Source organism: Manis javanica, chromosome 15 (assembly GCF_040802235.1).
Source record: "Manis javanica isolate MJ-LG chromosome 15, MJ_LKY, whole genome shotgun sequence".
Lineage (NCBI taxonomy): Eukaryota > Metazoa > Chordata > Mammalia > Pholidota > Manidae > Manis > Manis javanica.
In genome coordinates, this window is record NC_133170.1 from 37,802,797 (window position 1) to 37,815,665 (window position 12,869).

The 12,869-nt window shown below is 36.5% G+C and overlaps 1 protein-coding gene across 6 annotated transcripts in view; it reads right to left on the reverse strand.

The window, feature by feature from the left end:
- The window catches only part of ATP2C1 (ATPase secretory pathway Ca2+ transporting 1), a 182,301-nt gene that overhangs the window by 76,579 nt on the left and 92,853 nt on the right, over positions 1-12,869 (reverse strand). For 4 of the 6 annotated variants that reach the window (XM_037009766.2, XM_037009767.2, XM_037009769.2 and 1 more), the window contains 3 exons: positions 8,125-8,235; positions 6,562-6,678; positions 4,011-4,100 (listed from right to left, as the gene is read on the reverse strand). In XM_037009766.2, coding sequence (XP_036865661.1) covers positions 4,011-4,100; positions 6,562-6,678; positions 8,125-8,235 — 318 coding nt within the window. Of the gene's footprint in view, positions 1-1,281; positions 1,381-4,010; positions 4,101-6,561; positions 6,703-8,124; positions 8,236-12,869 lie in introns of those variants that run through there. The other 2 variants (XM_017672421.3, XM_037009770.2) reach the window with 2 other exon arrangements.

Sequence of the window (12,869 nt, forward strand, 5' to 3'; positions counted from 1 at the left end):
CATAAAACTCTTAGAAGACATAGGCAAAAATCTCTTGAACGTAAACAGGAGCAACTTTTTCCCAAATGCATCTCCTCAGGCAAGGAAAACAAAATAAAAAATGAACAAACGGGACGACATCATACTAAAAAGCTTCTGTACAGAAAAGGACACCATCAGTAGAACAATAAGGCATCCTACAGTATGGGAAAATATATCTGTAAATGACATATCTGACAAGTGGTTAACAGCCAAAGTATATAAAGAACTCACATGCCTCAACACCCAAAAAGCAAATAACCCTATTAAAAAATGGGTGGAGTCCATAGGCACACACCTGATCATCTGATCATCTACATTTGCCTTCTTACAGCACTAAACTATGTTTTCTACCTTTATCTTGCATCTACCTACCACTTCAGCATTTTATTAAAAATAAAAATAATAATAATAATAGGAGAAATGTGGGATCAACATATAAATCAAGTACAAAAATCAAATGAATATTCATATTTGACCTGATGGTTTATAGGTCATATTGCATGATCAAAACCGAAAGTTTCTGTGATGAATGCCCTTGTACTGTTCACCATGTAAGAATTTATTCACTCTGTAAGAATTCGTTCACCATGTAAGAACTTGTTCGTTATGCTTCAGAAGATTGGAGACTGACGAGAATTAGGCTTGAGATGGATTAATGATTGTACATTGAGCATTGACCCCCCTATACTGAATTTTATTGTTGTTAACAACCATTTGATCAATAAATATGAGAGATGCCCTCTGAAAAAAAAAAAAAAATGGGTGGAGGATATGAACAGACACTTCTCCAAAGAAGAAATTCAGATGGTCAACAGGGACATGAAAAGATGCTCTGCATAGCTAATTATCAGGGAATGCAAAAAACACACAATGAGATATCACCTCACACCAGTTAGGATGGCCACCATCCAAAAGACAAACAACAACAAATGGGATGTGGAGAAAGGGGAACCCTCTTACACTGCTGGTGGGAATGTAAATTAGTTCAACCACTGTGGAAAGCGGTATGGAGGTTCCTCAAAAAACTAAAAATAAAAATACCATTTGACCCAGGAATTCCACTCCTGGGAATTTACCCTAAGAATGCAGGAGCCCAGTATGAAAAAGATATATGCACCCCTATGTTTATTGCAACACTATTTAAAATTGCCAAGAAATGGAAGCCAACTAAGTATCCATCAATAGATGAATGGATAAAGAAGATGTGGTACATATACACAATGGCATATTATTCAGCCGTAAGAAGAAAACAAATCCTACCATTTCTACAACATGGATGGAGCTAGACGGCATTATGCTCAGTGAAATAAGCCAGGCGGAGAAAGACAAGTATCAAATGATTTCACTCATCTGTAGAGTCTAAGAACAAAGCAAAAACTGAAGGTCAAAACAGCAGCAGACTCATAGAACCCAAGAATGGACTAACAGTTACCAAAGGGAAAGGGACTGGGGGAGGTGCATGGGAAGGGAGGGATAAGGGGAATAAAGGGCATTACGATTAGCACACACAACGTGGGCGGGGGGGCACAGGGAAGGCAATATAGCACCGAGAAGACAAGTAGTGACTCTACAGCATCTTAGTATGCTGATGGACAGTGACTGTAATGGGGTATGTGGAGGGGACTTGATAATGGGGGGAATTTTAGTAACCACAATGTTGCTCATATGATTTTATACTGATACCAAAAAAAAAGAAATCCTGCCATTTCCAACAATATGGATGAAACTAGAGGGTATTATGCTCAGTGAAATAAGCCAGGCAGAGAAAGACAAGTACCAAATGATTTCACTCATTTGTAGAGTATAAAATCAAAGCAAAACTGAAGGAAGAAAACAGCAGCAGACTCTGAGACTCCAAGAAGGGACTAGTGGTTACCAACAGGGTTTCAGGAGGGTGGGTGGGAGGGAGATGGGGATTAAGGGACATTATAATTATCACTCACAATATAGGCAGGTCACTGGGAAGGCAGTATAGCACAGAGAAGACAAGTAATGTCTCTATAGCATTTTACTACACTGATCGACAGTGACTGCAACAGGAAGAAGTGCAGTGAGGACTTGATAATATGGATAAATGTTGAAACCACAATGTTACTCATGTGAAACCTTCCTAAGATTGTATATCAATGACACTTTAATAAAAATAAATATAAAAAAACAAATCCCCGATTCAAAAAGATTGTTGCTCCCCTATGTTTATTGTCACATTATTTACAACAGCCAAGATACGGAAGCAACCTAAGTGTCCATTAACAGATGAATGGATAAAGATGTGGTACATACACATAATGGAATATTATTCAGCCATAATAAAGAAAGAAATCCTGCTGATGTGAAAACATAGATGGACCTAGAGGGTATCATGCTAAATGAAATAAACCAGGCAGAGAAAGACAAATACCATATGATTTCACTTATTTGTGGAATCTAAAAAACAATACAAAATGAACATAATAGCAATAGACTCACAGACAATGAGAAATGAACAGTGCATACCATGTGGGTGGGGAGAGTGAGGGGGATAAAGGGGCATAAAAATTTTCAATCATAATGTAAATTGGTCACAGGGATGGTTCAGCCTGGAGAATATAGCCAATGATTCTCTAACATTTTCCTATGTTGATAGATAATAACTGCACTAGTAGGGGTGAGGATTTAATAATATAGGTAACTGCATTGAACTACTATGCTATATACTTGGAACCAATGTAAGACTGTATATATCAATGATACTTCAATAAAAAAAAATATTCACTGGCTTATTCAAATCTTTTAAATGCTGACACATTTCATAACAGTAAAGAAAAAATAATATTCATTGGAATCACTATTGATTACATTAGAATAAAGCCTTAAATATTGGGAAGCTACCCAGTACACAGTACATAAATATTTTGCAAGATTCTAATATCACTTGAAAGCTTGAATTTTTATCATTAGCAACAAATTCTGTCAGTTGTTTTTCTTGAAGTGATAGCCTCATTTCACTCACTTTCAGAAAAAAAGTATGCCAGTTATCCAAGTCTTATTAAGTATAGCTGTCTAACAATTCTTGCAAGTAAAAGGCTAATTCATAGTTTAGTTCACCCCAATCACCTTTTCCTGAGACAACCATGTACCTCAATATACAAAAGTCCTTTATGCCCTCTTCCCATTTCATTACACAGAATATTATAGGACCAAGGATTCAAGAATCAAGATTTGATAAAATTCATTTTTACTGCTTTATCAATAACATTCCTAAGAGAAATAATGAAGGAAAACAATGACTACTAATACAATTTGGTGAAATTATTTTGATTCAAGCCAAGGCTCTTATAGTTTTACCCGCCACTGCTTTGGCGCCACTGATGCAAATGTCTATAGCAAAAAGACAAGCAACATTTTAGCATTATGAAAATAGCTTTAGTCACACATGACAACTAACAGGTGATCAGAGTCTTAAACAAGCAAGAGTTTAAGACTTGCAGCTCTATGTTAATTTCTACTGCATTCTTAATCACAAGGTGCTCCCTTTAATCAATGTTTGTACTTGCTCTTACTTTTGAATACTACAATGAAATATGAGCAAGAAAAAAAAAAAGATGAAGAAATTTTTAATGAATGCTAAAATAGCCTAGTTGGAAAAAATAAAATGTTACATAGTAAATATAGCATGTATTAAGTGGTATTTTTAATTTCACAAACATCAGACTTTAGTTCACAATTAGTCAAAACATATTCTCAATTATAAAGTAAACTAAATTTAAAGTTTAGGTGGAAAATTATTACAAAACATTTCATATATGTGAAAGTATCAGATTGTTGATGCATGCCAAACACAGACCCTTGAACATTACTTGTTATTACATCAACCAAAAACAGAATTGAGGGGCACACACAAAAAAAATGAAGAAACATTAAGGCATTTCTCAATTTGTTCTCCAAAATAAAAGCCAATCCTAATTTATATGATTAACCAATAGTTAATAAAATGTCCTTTTTCTTACCACAGTGATACTGACGGCATCATCGAACTGCCGCATTAAAACACTGATGACTGCAGAAGCCAGAAGCAGCATGATTAGGGGGTTTTTAAACTGAAAATGAGAACAAACAGCAATGAACAGCTTTTTGTGAATGACGGTGGTGTTCCATCACAGCAAAGGCTTAGGAAAATAAATTACTGTGGCATGACTGGGAAATTACAACAATCAACATTTGGTTGAGATTTTCTCTTTCTCCTCAATTAACAACAACCAAAAAAAGGTACTTACACAACTACATTTAAAAGTCACCACTTTTCCAAAAAAGAGAATGTTACGTATCAATACTTTAAATCTAAGAATTTACCAATTCCTACAGTACATATATATTTTGAGTGTATTTATTTAATAAACACAGCTGTTCTGAATTTCTACTCAAGCTAGAACAAGTGGGAAATTATTTTTAGCTAAAGATTTAGGTTAAACACTGTGTATAACATCTAAATTATGAGATTCAAACAATCCTCAACATTTCTATAACTAAATAAATTAGTACAGATTATAATTCTGTAGAACCACACAAGAGAAACAGTCCTGGGGCAGTTAAAAGCAGATAGTCAGATCCTCTCCTTAGGAGATGCTGAAGATCTTTCCAGCTCCGGTTGTGCTAATACCTATCTGGCAGAGATAATACTGTCGAAAGAAACAGGATGACAGCACTGTTTCAATCATCCAGGACTCAAATGGCCAAAGCCAGAGCTACCCTAAATTCTTCCAGATGGACATCTTACAGCTTCTGGACATCTGTAGCCAGAAACTGTCCCTCTGGTAAAATGGCACCAATCTCTATGTAAGCTACAAAGTACTTGGGTTACAAAGAACCCACCCAGCAGAGAGCCCGCAGACTCTGGGTAGCACGGCTGTGAGATCAGATGCCTCCGCCTCCCACTCCCTGTGCCATTTCCTGGCACAGAGGTCCCAGTCATGTTTCACAATCATGTGAAGAGCTTCTTACAAATGCCCAGGTTCACACCAGACCAATTAAGTTGGACTTTCTGGGCATAGGGCCCAGGTTTTAGACCCCAAGTGAGTCTATGTGTAGAGGACTGAATATCACTGCTCTAGCGAAATAAAACTACAACTGCCACATGAGTCAGGGCTCATAAACCACACACTTAACTGAGGCACAGACCTGGATTTGAATCCAGCTCCTGCCACTTTTGTGTGACCTCAATCACTTTAAGCCCCAGGTTCCTCATCTGGTAAAAAAGTACCTCATACTGAAGACTGTGCTAAGGATTCACCAAGAATGTATACTAACGCACTGTGTAAACCATAAAACCCTCTAAAAATGTAGATGTTACATCACACCTTGAAGGCAAGGCCCGCCCATGGTCTCTCTTATTTCTCCCTAAAAATGCCGTGCCCACAGCACTAGGCACACCTCCCTGCCGACAAGCAGGCTCCAGACAGCTGTTCGAAGAATGACAGATTCAGTGTTCTCTGAAGAGGAATAAAAAGTAGCCCACTGCTTTATGATTCACAATTCATATTTCCTGTTAATTACTGCTTATGCTTAACTACATGGCTGGCATGCAGTCTCACAGCAATCCCATGATATACATACTCTAGCTTTGAAACAGGATCAAGAAAGTGATACATTAAATCATACTGCCTAGTGGTGACTCAAATCATTTATGAATCCAAAGCAAACCTCCTCAAGTTTTAGGTAATGTGGAAATGTGATAAATACTTATAAAAATATTCCATAACAACAAGGCACATACAAGATTCCTTTAATCTCTTAAAATACAATTTTTCTGCTTTAGTCAATACTCGTTTGCAAAGTTAAGACTGATAGATTTGGGCTCAACAGGCAAGGTCCTTTAGAAAAGCTAAACAGATCTTTTTTAAAAAGAACATGCAAGTTAGAGGCATTAGCAATTGGTAACAACTTACTAAAATGATTTTTTGGGGGGCAAACTAACCCTGCTAGTTGAAAACTGGCAATAGGATTCTTGTAACTTTTCACACTAACATACTTTTTATCAAGCTAAGAAAAAATCCCACAGTAAGTCTTCCTAAAAAGATTAAGATATTGATAAAATATAATTTAAGTACCTATAAACTATCAATAGCTTACTATATCCTAGGAGTTTGATTGCTATGTCATAGGTAAGGCTCAGAAGAATAAAAATCATACAGCAAGAAAAGAAGATGGAATCTATAACCAGGCACTCTGGATTTAAATTACCTAACTCTTAGTAATTTTCTAAGTTGATATTACCTTAAAAAATATTAGCACTCCTATAATAAAAAAGCACAAGCTAGACATCTGCAAAGGAAACCTACTGTTAGTAATATCACCTCCATGAATATGTACATAGGCCCTTACAGATGTACATGCCAAAATTATAGAAATTCTAACTTAACAGTAAACCCTAAGAAGTGGAAAAATGTAGGTAAAAAACTTTAAAAATTTATCTTTCTCCATAAATAACTTCACAAAAGTAAATAACTACACTAACAAAAATACATGTAAATATACAGCACAGGATCAAATAAAATATCTCACCTGAGAAATATACTTCCTCCATAGTGGCTCATCTTCACTGATATCAAACTCATTCCAGCCATGGAAGGCTCGCCTATGACTCACTTCACACTTGTTTAGACCATTCTGAAGATCAGCCTTAGATTTTACATATAAAAGTTACTGAAAACGTTAGCAGAGAACAAGGAAGAAAACACAAAGAGTACATATTGCGTGACCGCATTTATAGGAATTTCTATGACACTCAAACCTAATACTAATCTGTGCTGACAAAGGATTATCTGTGGATGCCTGAGACCAGAGACAATATAAGGGGGAGGGATTACCTGCAAAGCAACAAATGAGAGAGATTTTTGGAATGACAAAAACGTTCTGTATCTTAATTGTGGAGGTGGTAACTTTGTCAAAATGCAAACTGTACACTTAATACAGGTACATCATATTTTTTGTAAATTATACATCAATAAAAAAATCATTTTTAAGCAACAAGGCAAAGTTTAATAAACAAACAAAAAACTTACGATTTTCTATGGGGAAAGGAATAACACAAACCAGCAACATGATATACAGAAAGCAAAATACAGTACATTTTAAGTACTTAATTATTTAATTACTTAGCTTTCTTTGTTTTTATTGTTCTCTAAAATTAGTTTATCCAAAAGAACATTCAATGGGGCATAACTGCCTTCCTTGTACTCTGAGCCTAACAAAACCCTGAAGTTGGTACTACTTTTTGGTCTTGGACTGTATAATTATTTTAGGCAGAAAAATTGTGGTTCTTAAATTACTCAAAATAATGAAGTTAAGATGAACTGGTTCTTGGGATATTTTAGGTTCTATGAATACCAGCTACAATCTTCAGTCACTATCTCTCATGATTTATTATTGTAACTATCATTTTACCTGCATCCCTAAAATAGCTTCTCTAGCCAAAAGTATTATAACAGAACTCAATAATAGAGTTTTGCAACACTTATACATATTTTATGTAAGTGGTTTAAAACAATAAAATACAACCAAAATAAACAAAAAAAGGATATCCAATGTTCTTAATGCCATCATTAAAATAAGTGAACTCTGAAGGAAAAATAAAAAATACTCTATTCTTATATTGTGTTTTTTAAACTTGGAGAAGATTAAATTACATAAGCAAAGTTTACTTGCAGGTCTCAACTTGCACTTAGCTTTGACTTCACTTCAGAAAACACTTACAAAAAAAGATAAACTCCTAACTCTTATATTAAAATTAAATTATCATCCTAATCCAACTAACCGTCATGCACACTGATAGTCCCTGGCAATGATAACGCCCTAGAGCCACACCGTCAGGCCAGGGGGCCACACCAGAAGCCACATGCAGCTGCTTCAGTGCCAATTAACAAACATTTGCTGAAATTAATTTAGTTCCTCACCTCAACTATCCACACTTCAAGTACCCTGTAGTCAAGTTTAGTGGCTATTGTATTGGACAGGGCAAAACAGAGTATTTCCCTCTAACAGAAAATTTTACTGGAGAGCACTCACCCAGAGCCTAAGTGATGGATTTTACCATCTATTCCCCCTTCATTCCCACCAAGCACTTACTTGGAGAATACTTGCAACTTCACTGACTGGTAATTCACTTGCTTTTTTTGATGTCAACACAGGAATCATTGTCTCATTTTCACCATTAGGAATTTTTTGAAAACGTGCAACCTAGGAAATAAAACCAAAGGAAAAATATATGAATATACCAAACAATTCTAAATCAGTCTAGAATAAATTAAAATCTAAACATTCACAGAAACTTATTTTCTAGAGTTAGAAAACAAGTATTTTCAGACTAATGATGACTACCTAGTCCTAAAAAGATAATTTTATAATAATCAAGCACTATTTTTCCAGAAAGCACATTTCAAAAATTGAAGCTACCAGTGTCAGCTACAACACAAAATAAGTTTCACATTAAATAAAAAAGATGCTATTTCTATACTAATATAATGAGTAAAAAGTGGTGTTTAGCAGTTGTGATAATTACATGTAGTCATAATCCCCTAAACTCATTATGTTTAACAGGAGGGACAAGGAACAGCTAAGCTTTCTCCATTTTAACTCTTGGTCAGCTCATTTATTAACTGTCCAGAAAGGATACCTGGCTGCTCAACAGAAGCATCAGAACACCAAATCAGACCTATTCAAACCAGGGGAAAAATAAAAAGCGCAGAAAACCAGACATGCAAAGGATGCACACGTCGGTAAGGGAGTTGCAGACAGGCGGAGCAAACCACAGGGATGGTGGTGCCCATGGGACACTTGACACAGCTTCTAAGCAAGTACCTACAGGAAAGTGGGTGACACACATCTAGAAATAAATACCCAATACACACAGGTCTTGGGTCCTAAACTGAGATTACAGACAGAAAGTCTTAAGTAGGAGAAATGCAGACAAAAAAACTCCCCACTGAAACATAAAAGAAGAAAATACTTCAGTTGCTACACATCTACTAATTAAATACTGGAACTGAAGTGATCACCTTACTGCCAAGTTACAAGTCTTAAAACTTTCAGGTGAAAAATTTTTTGAAGCAATACTTCTTCAAGACAACAAATGAGATCAAAGAATACTTTAAGTTTCTATTAGTAATGAAGTGTCATTATAGGGCCCTGTATGCATAAAAAAATTTTTTTGCTCTTATTCCAAAAAAGTAATAAACAGCTATGTGAAAAAAAGTATTCCCTCAGTGTGACCAAGTTCTGGAACAATCAAATACATGTTTTCTAATCTCATTTATTTAAAAAGGTATTGTTGAATGTTTAAGTACTTTACAGCAAAGAGCAGTAATTTTCCACCTTGCAGAAAAGATATTAGTGACTAAAAATTCTGAGGAAAGTGGATTAAGATTACCTTCATTTCATGAAAATACAAAGTGAAATTATTTTATAACAACATATTTACATAATTAAGAAATTCAAAACCTTAGAGAAAACAATTAGAGATTTCATAAAAGTTGTATGTATGTTTTAGAGCCCCTGAATGCCCTTATTTCAAACCTATAAAATAAAGTAGGGCACAGGAAAACATTGCAGAAAACTTCCCCCCAACAGGACTTGACCCATAAAGCAATGAGACTAAACCAGTCTGAAACTAAACCAATTTCAAACAGTTATTTTATCTTGTGAGATCATAAAGCAAAACTAAGAAGGAAGAAATATATTTACATCACCTAGAGTAACAATTAGATTAATAAAATCTCCTATTTCTAAAATTCCTGTACCTCAGTTTCTTCATATATAAAAGGGGAATAATAGTGTCTAAAGTTGTGTGAGGAATAATTACAACCATTAATATAGCATTTGACCCACTAGTAATAAGCAAATTTTTTTCTCCAAATCTATTTTCTCCAAAAACTAATGTTTACATGTACAATTCAATAATACAATTAGCTCAACACAGAACTGAATTAATCCAGGTGAGTAAATAGATTCACAATGATTTTTCTATAAAGATATGCTTTTCTATTATCCATATATTGGGCATGGCCATCTCTAGTAGCCAACGTGCATACAAGAGCCTTACTCATAAAATATTTTTAAAGTAAACCTCTATACTTGGTTCAAAGATAGGGTCTAGGAATACACTTCACATAAAAATTCCTCAGGAGAGTTCCATGGGCCCAAAGAGCTGAAAAATCTCAATAGAAGGAAGTGAGACTATTTCATTTCATAAAGGATAAGACACTGAAGGGGCATGATGGCAATGCTAAATAGATGAAGGGCTGCCATGTCAAAGAACACACCACCAAAGCCAGAGTTGGAGTTCGAAACTTACAGAGGTGGAATGAAGAGCACAGGATATGTTCTGGCAAAGGCTGCATGGCTATCTGATAAGAACTGGTTTCACTGAAAGGATCACTACAGTTGAAGGAGGCTACAGCACAGTACATTCTTAGCCAAAGGCAACGATCTCTATGTGCTTACTAGATTTCGATGTCAACTTCCAATTATGGAAATTATTAAATTTTAATCCTATTTCTTTTCAGGTTTCTTTGATATGTTTTCTGTTACTGAGATTTATTTACCAGCTCAAATGTGTCATTAGTTACATGGCTCTTAAGAGTACTTTAATTTGTTCAATTATTTACTCTTTCAACAAATACTGCATTTATTGTGAATCGGACTCTGCTAGATCCTTAGGACTTAACAATGAGCAAATACAGCTGGGGGGGTTGACAAATGGATGAAGTCAGACATTAACAAGAATTGCACAAATATATGGAAAACAGCAAATGATCACTATGAAGGACAAGTCAGTCCACGGGCATGAGAGCTTACAGTCAGAGATTACAAACAGAAGAGGAAAGTTTTCTGAGTTTGTTCTCCTCGGTTCTTGCCCTGCCGTAACAAAGAATTGAAAGGCAGAGGCACAGGAGTGTAGCACAGTGGAAGTTGTAGGTGGACAAGGTCCAACGAGGGAGCGGGCCAGAGCCAAGAAAGACAAAGACCCAGAACTTTTAGGAAAGGGTTCATTTATCATGACATAGCCAGGAGGCACACTGTGATTGACAAAGTGTCATTTGATTGACAGCTCTAGTTATACACCCAATTCCTCTTGGTGTACATCTTTTCCCAAAATGCACACAGAAAGGCCCATGGATGGAGAGGGAAGAGGGCAAAATTGCGATTTTATTTTAATGAGATCATGATGAGGTGTGGATGGGCAAATGGTTCTTAGTCCTGTTCAGTTGTGCCCACATTCGAACCTGGCTGGGGATGGTTTGGCCTGTTCCCCATAAGCAAGGAAGTCATCTCCCTGCAAAGCCTTTCTTGTCTTCACAGGGGATGCCCTACCAAGGACAGTTTAGAGGGCTTTTCCTTTGGACTTTACCTTTACCTTCCCCTCCCCAGCTGCTCATGTTTATCTTTCTACCTAACATTCTTAACATTTTGATGGTGAAGTTATGCTTACGGAAGTGAACAAGCTGCTGCCTAAAGAAAGGAATGGAAGAACAGAGGGAACTGAATGTGCAAAGTTCCCAAGGAACGGTAAGCATGGTGAGAATGAAATACTAAAAGATGGCATTTACTCATCCAGTACTTTGACTAATAATCAATGTATTTATCCATCAAGTCCTTTGATGCATAATCAATGCTACTTATATGCCAGGCACTGTTCTTGGTACTTGGGGCACAAAAGTGACCATACAGGTAAGAACTCTAGCATCATGAAGCCACATATCAATGGGAAGCAAAAGATGACAAATAATGTGCTATACCATAAACACCCTACAAAACAATTAAGAAGGCTAAGTAGGGGGGAGGAGTTGCTTCATTCTATGAAGGGTGGCTGTAACGATGGGGCCTCTCCAGCAGGGTAACATTTGGGCACAGATACCTGAAAACAGCAAAGATACCAGCTACTAGACATTTAGGTACATTATGTCCAGGAGGCATGTGCACATACAGGGGAGATCCAAGTTGGACATAAAGTGCAGGTATGTATGAACATATAAGTGGTTTAACTGTGAGAATAAGCATGCACATCAGCACAGAAAAAAAGGGAAAAGGTCTGAGGGCTGATTCTAGATCATACTCCCAACATACAGAGATCAGAGGTAAGAGAAACCAAGAAAAGAGACCAAGCAGCAGAAATCAGGGAGTGACAGGACCCAAAGAAAAGCCAAATGAAGCAAAAATTTCAATGAGGGTAGGCAAAATGCAACTGAAAAGTTATGGTGAGAATGGACCACTGGACTGGAGAGAAGAGTTCCAGTGGAGTGGTGGGGACGACAAATCAGATGGGAGTAGGATCAGAGAAAATAGCAGGACAGAGGTGGAGGCAGCAAGTATAGATGATTCTTTCCAGTTCTGCTAGAAAGAGCAGCAGAGAAATGTGATTATCACAGCCAAATACAACATAGGGTCAAGAGTTAGGTTTTGCTTTGTTTTTTTAAGATGGAAAAAAATAACAGCAAATCTGTATGTTCATTAGAATAATCTGGTAGAAGACAAACTTAAAACACAGGACAGAGATGGGGTAACTCATGAAGCATGTTCTTGGCTAAATGAGAGGGGATGGAATCTGGCCTATTCATAGACTTCAGGTAGGGGAATGAACAGTTCATCCAGTTACAGATGGGAGGGAAGAGTAACACAGGTCAGATGCAGGCACAATGGTAACCTCAGCACAGAGAGTATATGGAAATATTCCTCTCAGAAGTATTTGGATCAACAAAATTAAGAGGACACAAAGAGCAAATATATGCTAAAGAAGTAGGTGGGGATCCTACACGCCCCTAAAGGTCAAATATTGGAATTTTTGTCTTCATCCTAGGAGCAAATGGAAAACCTCG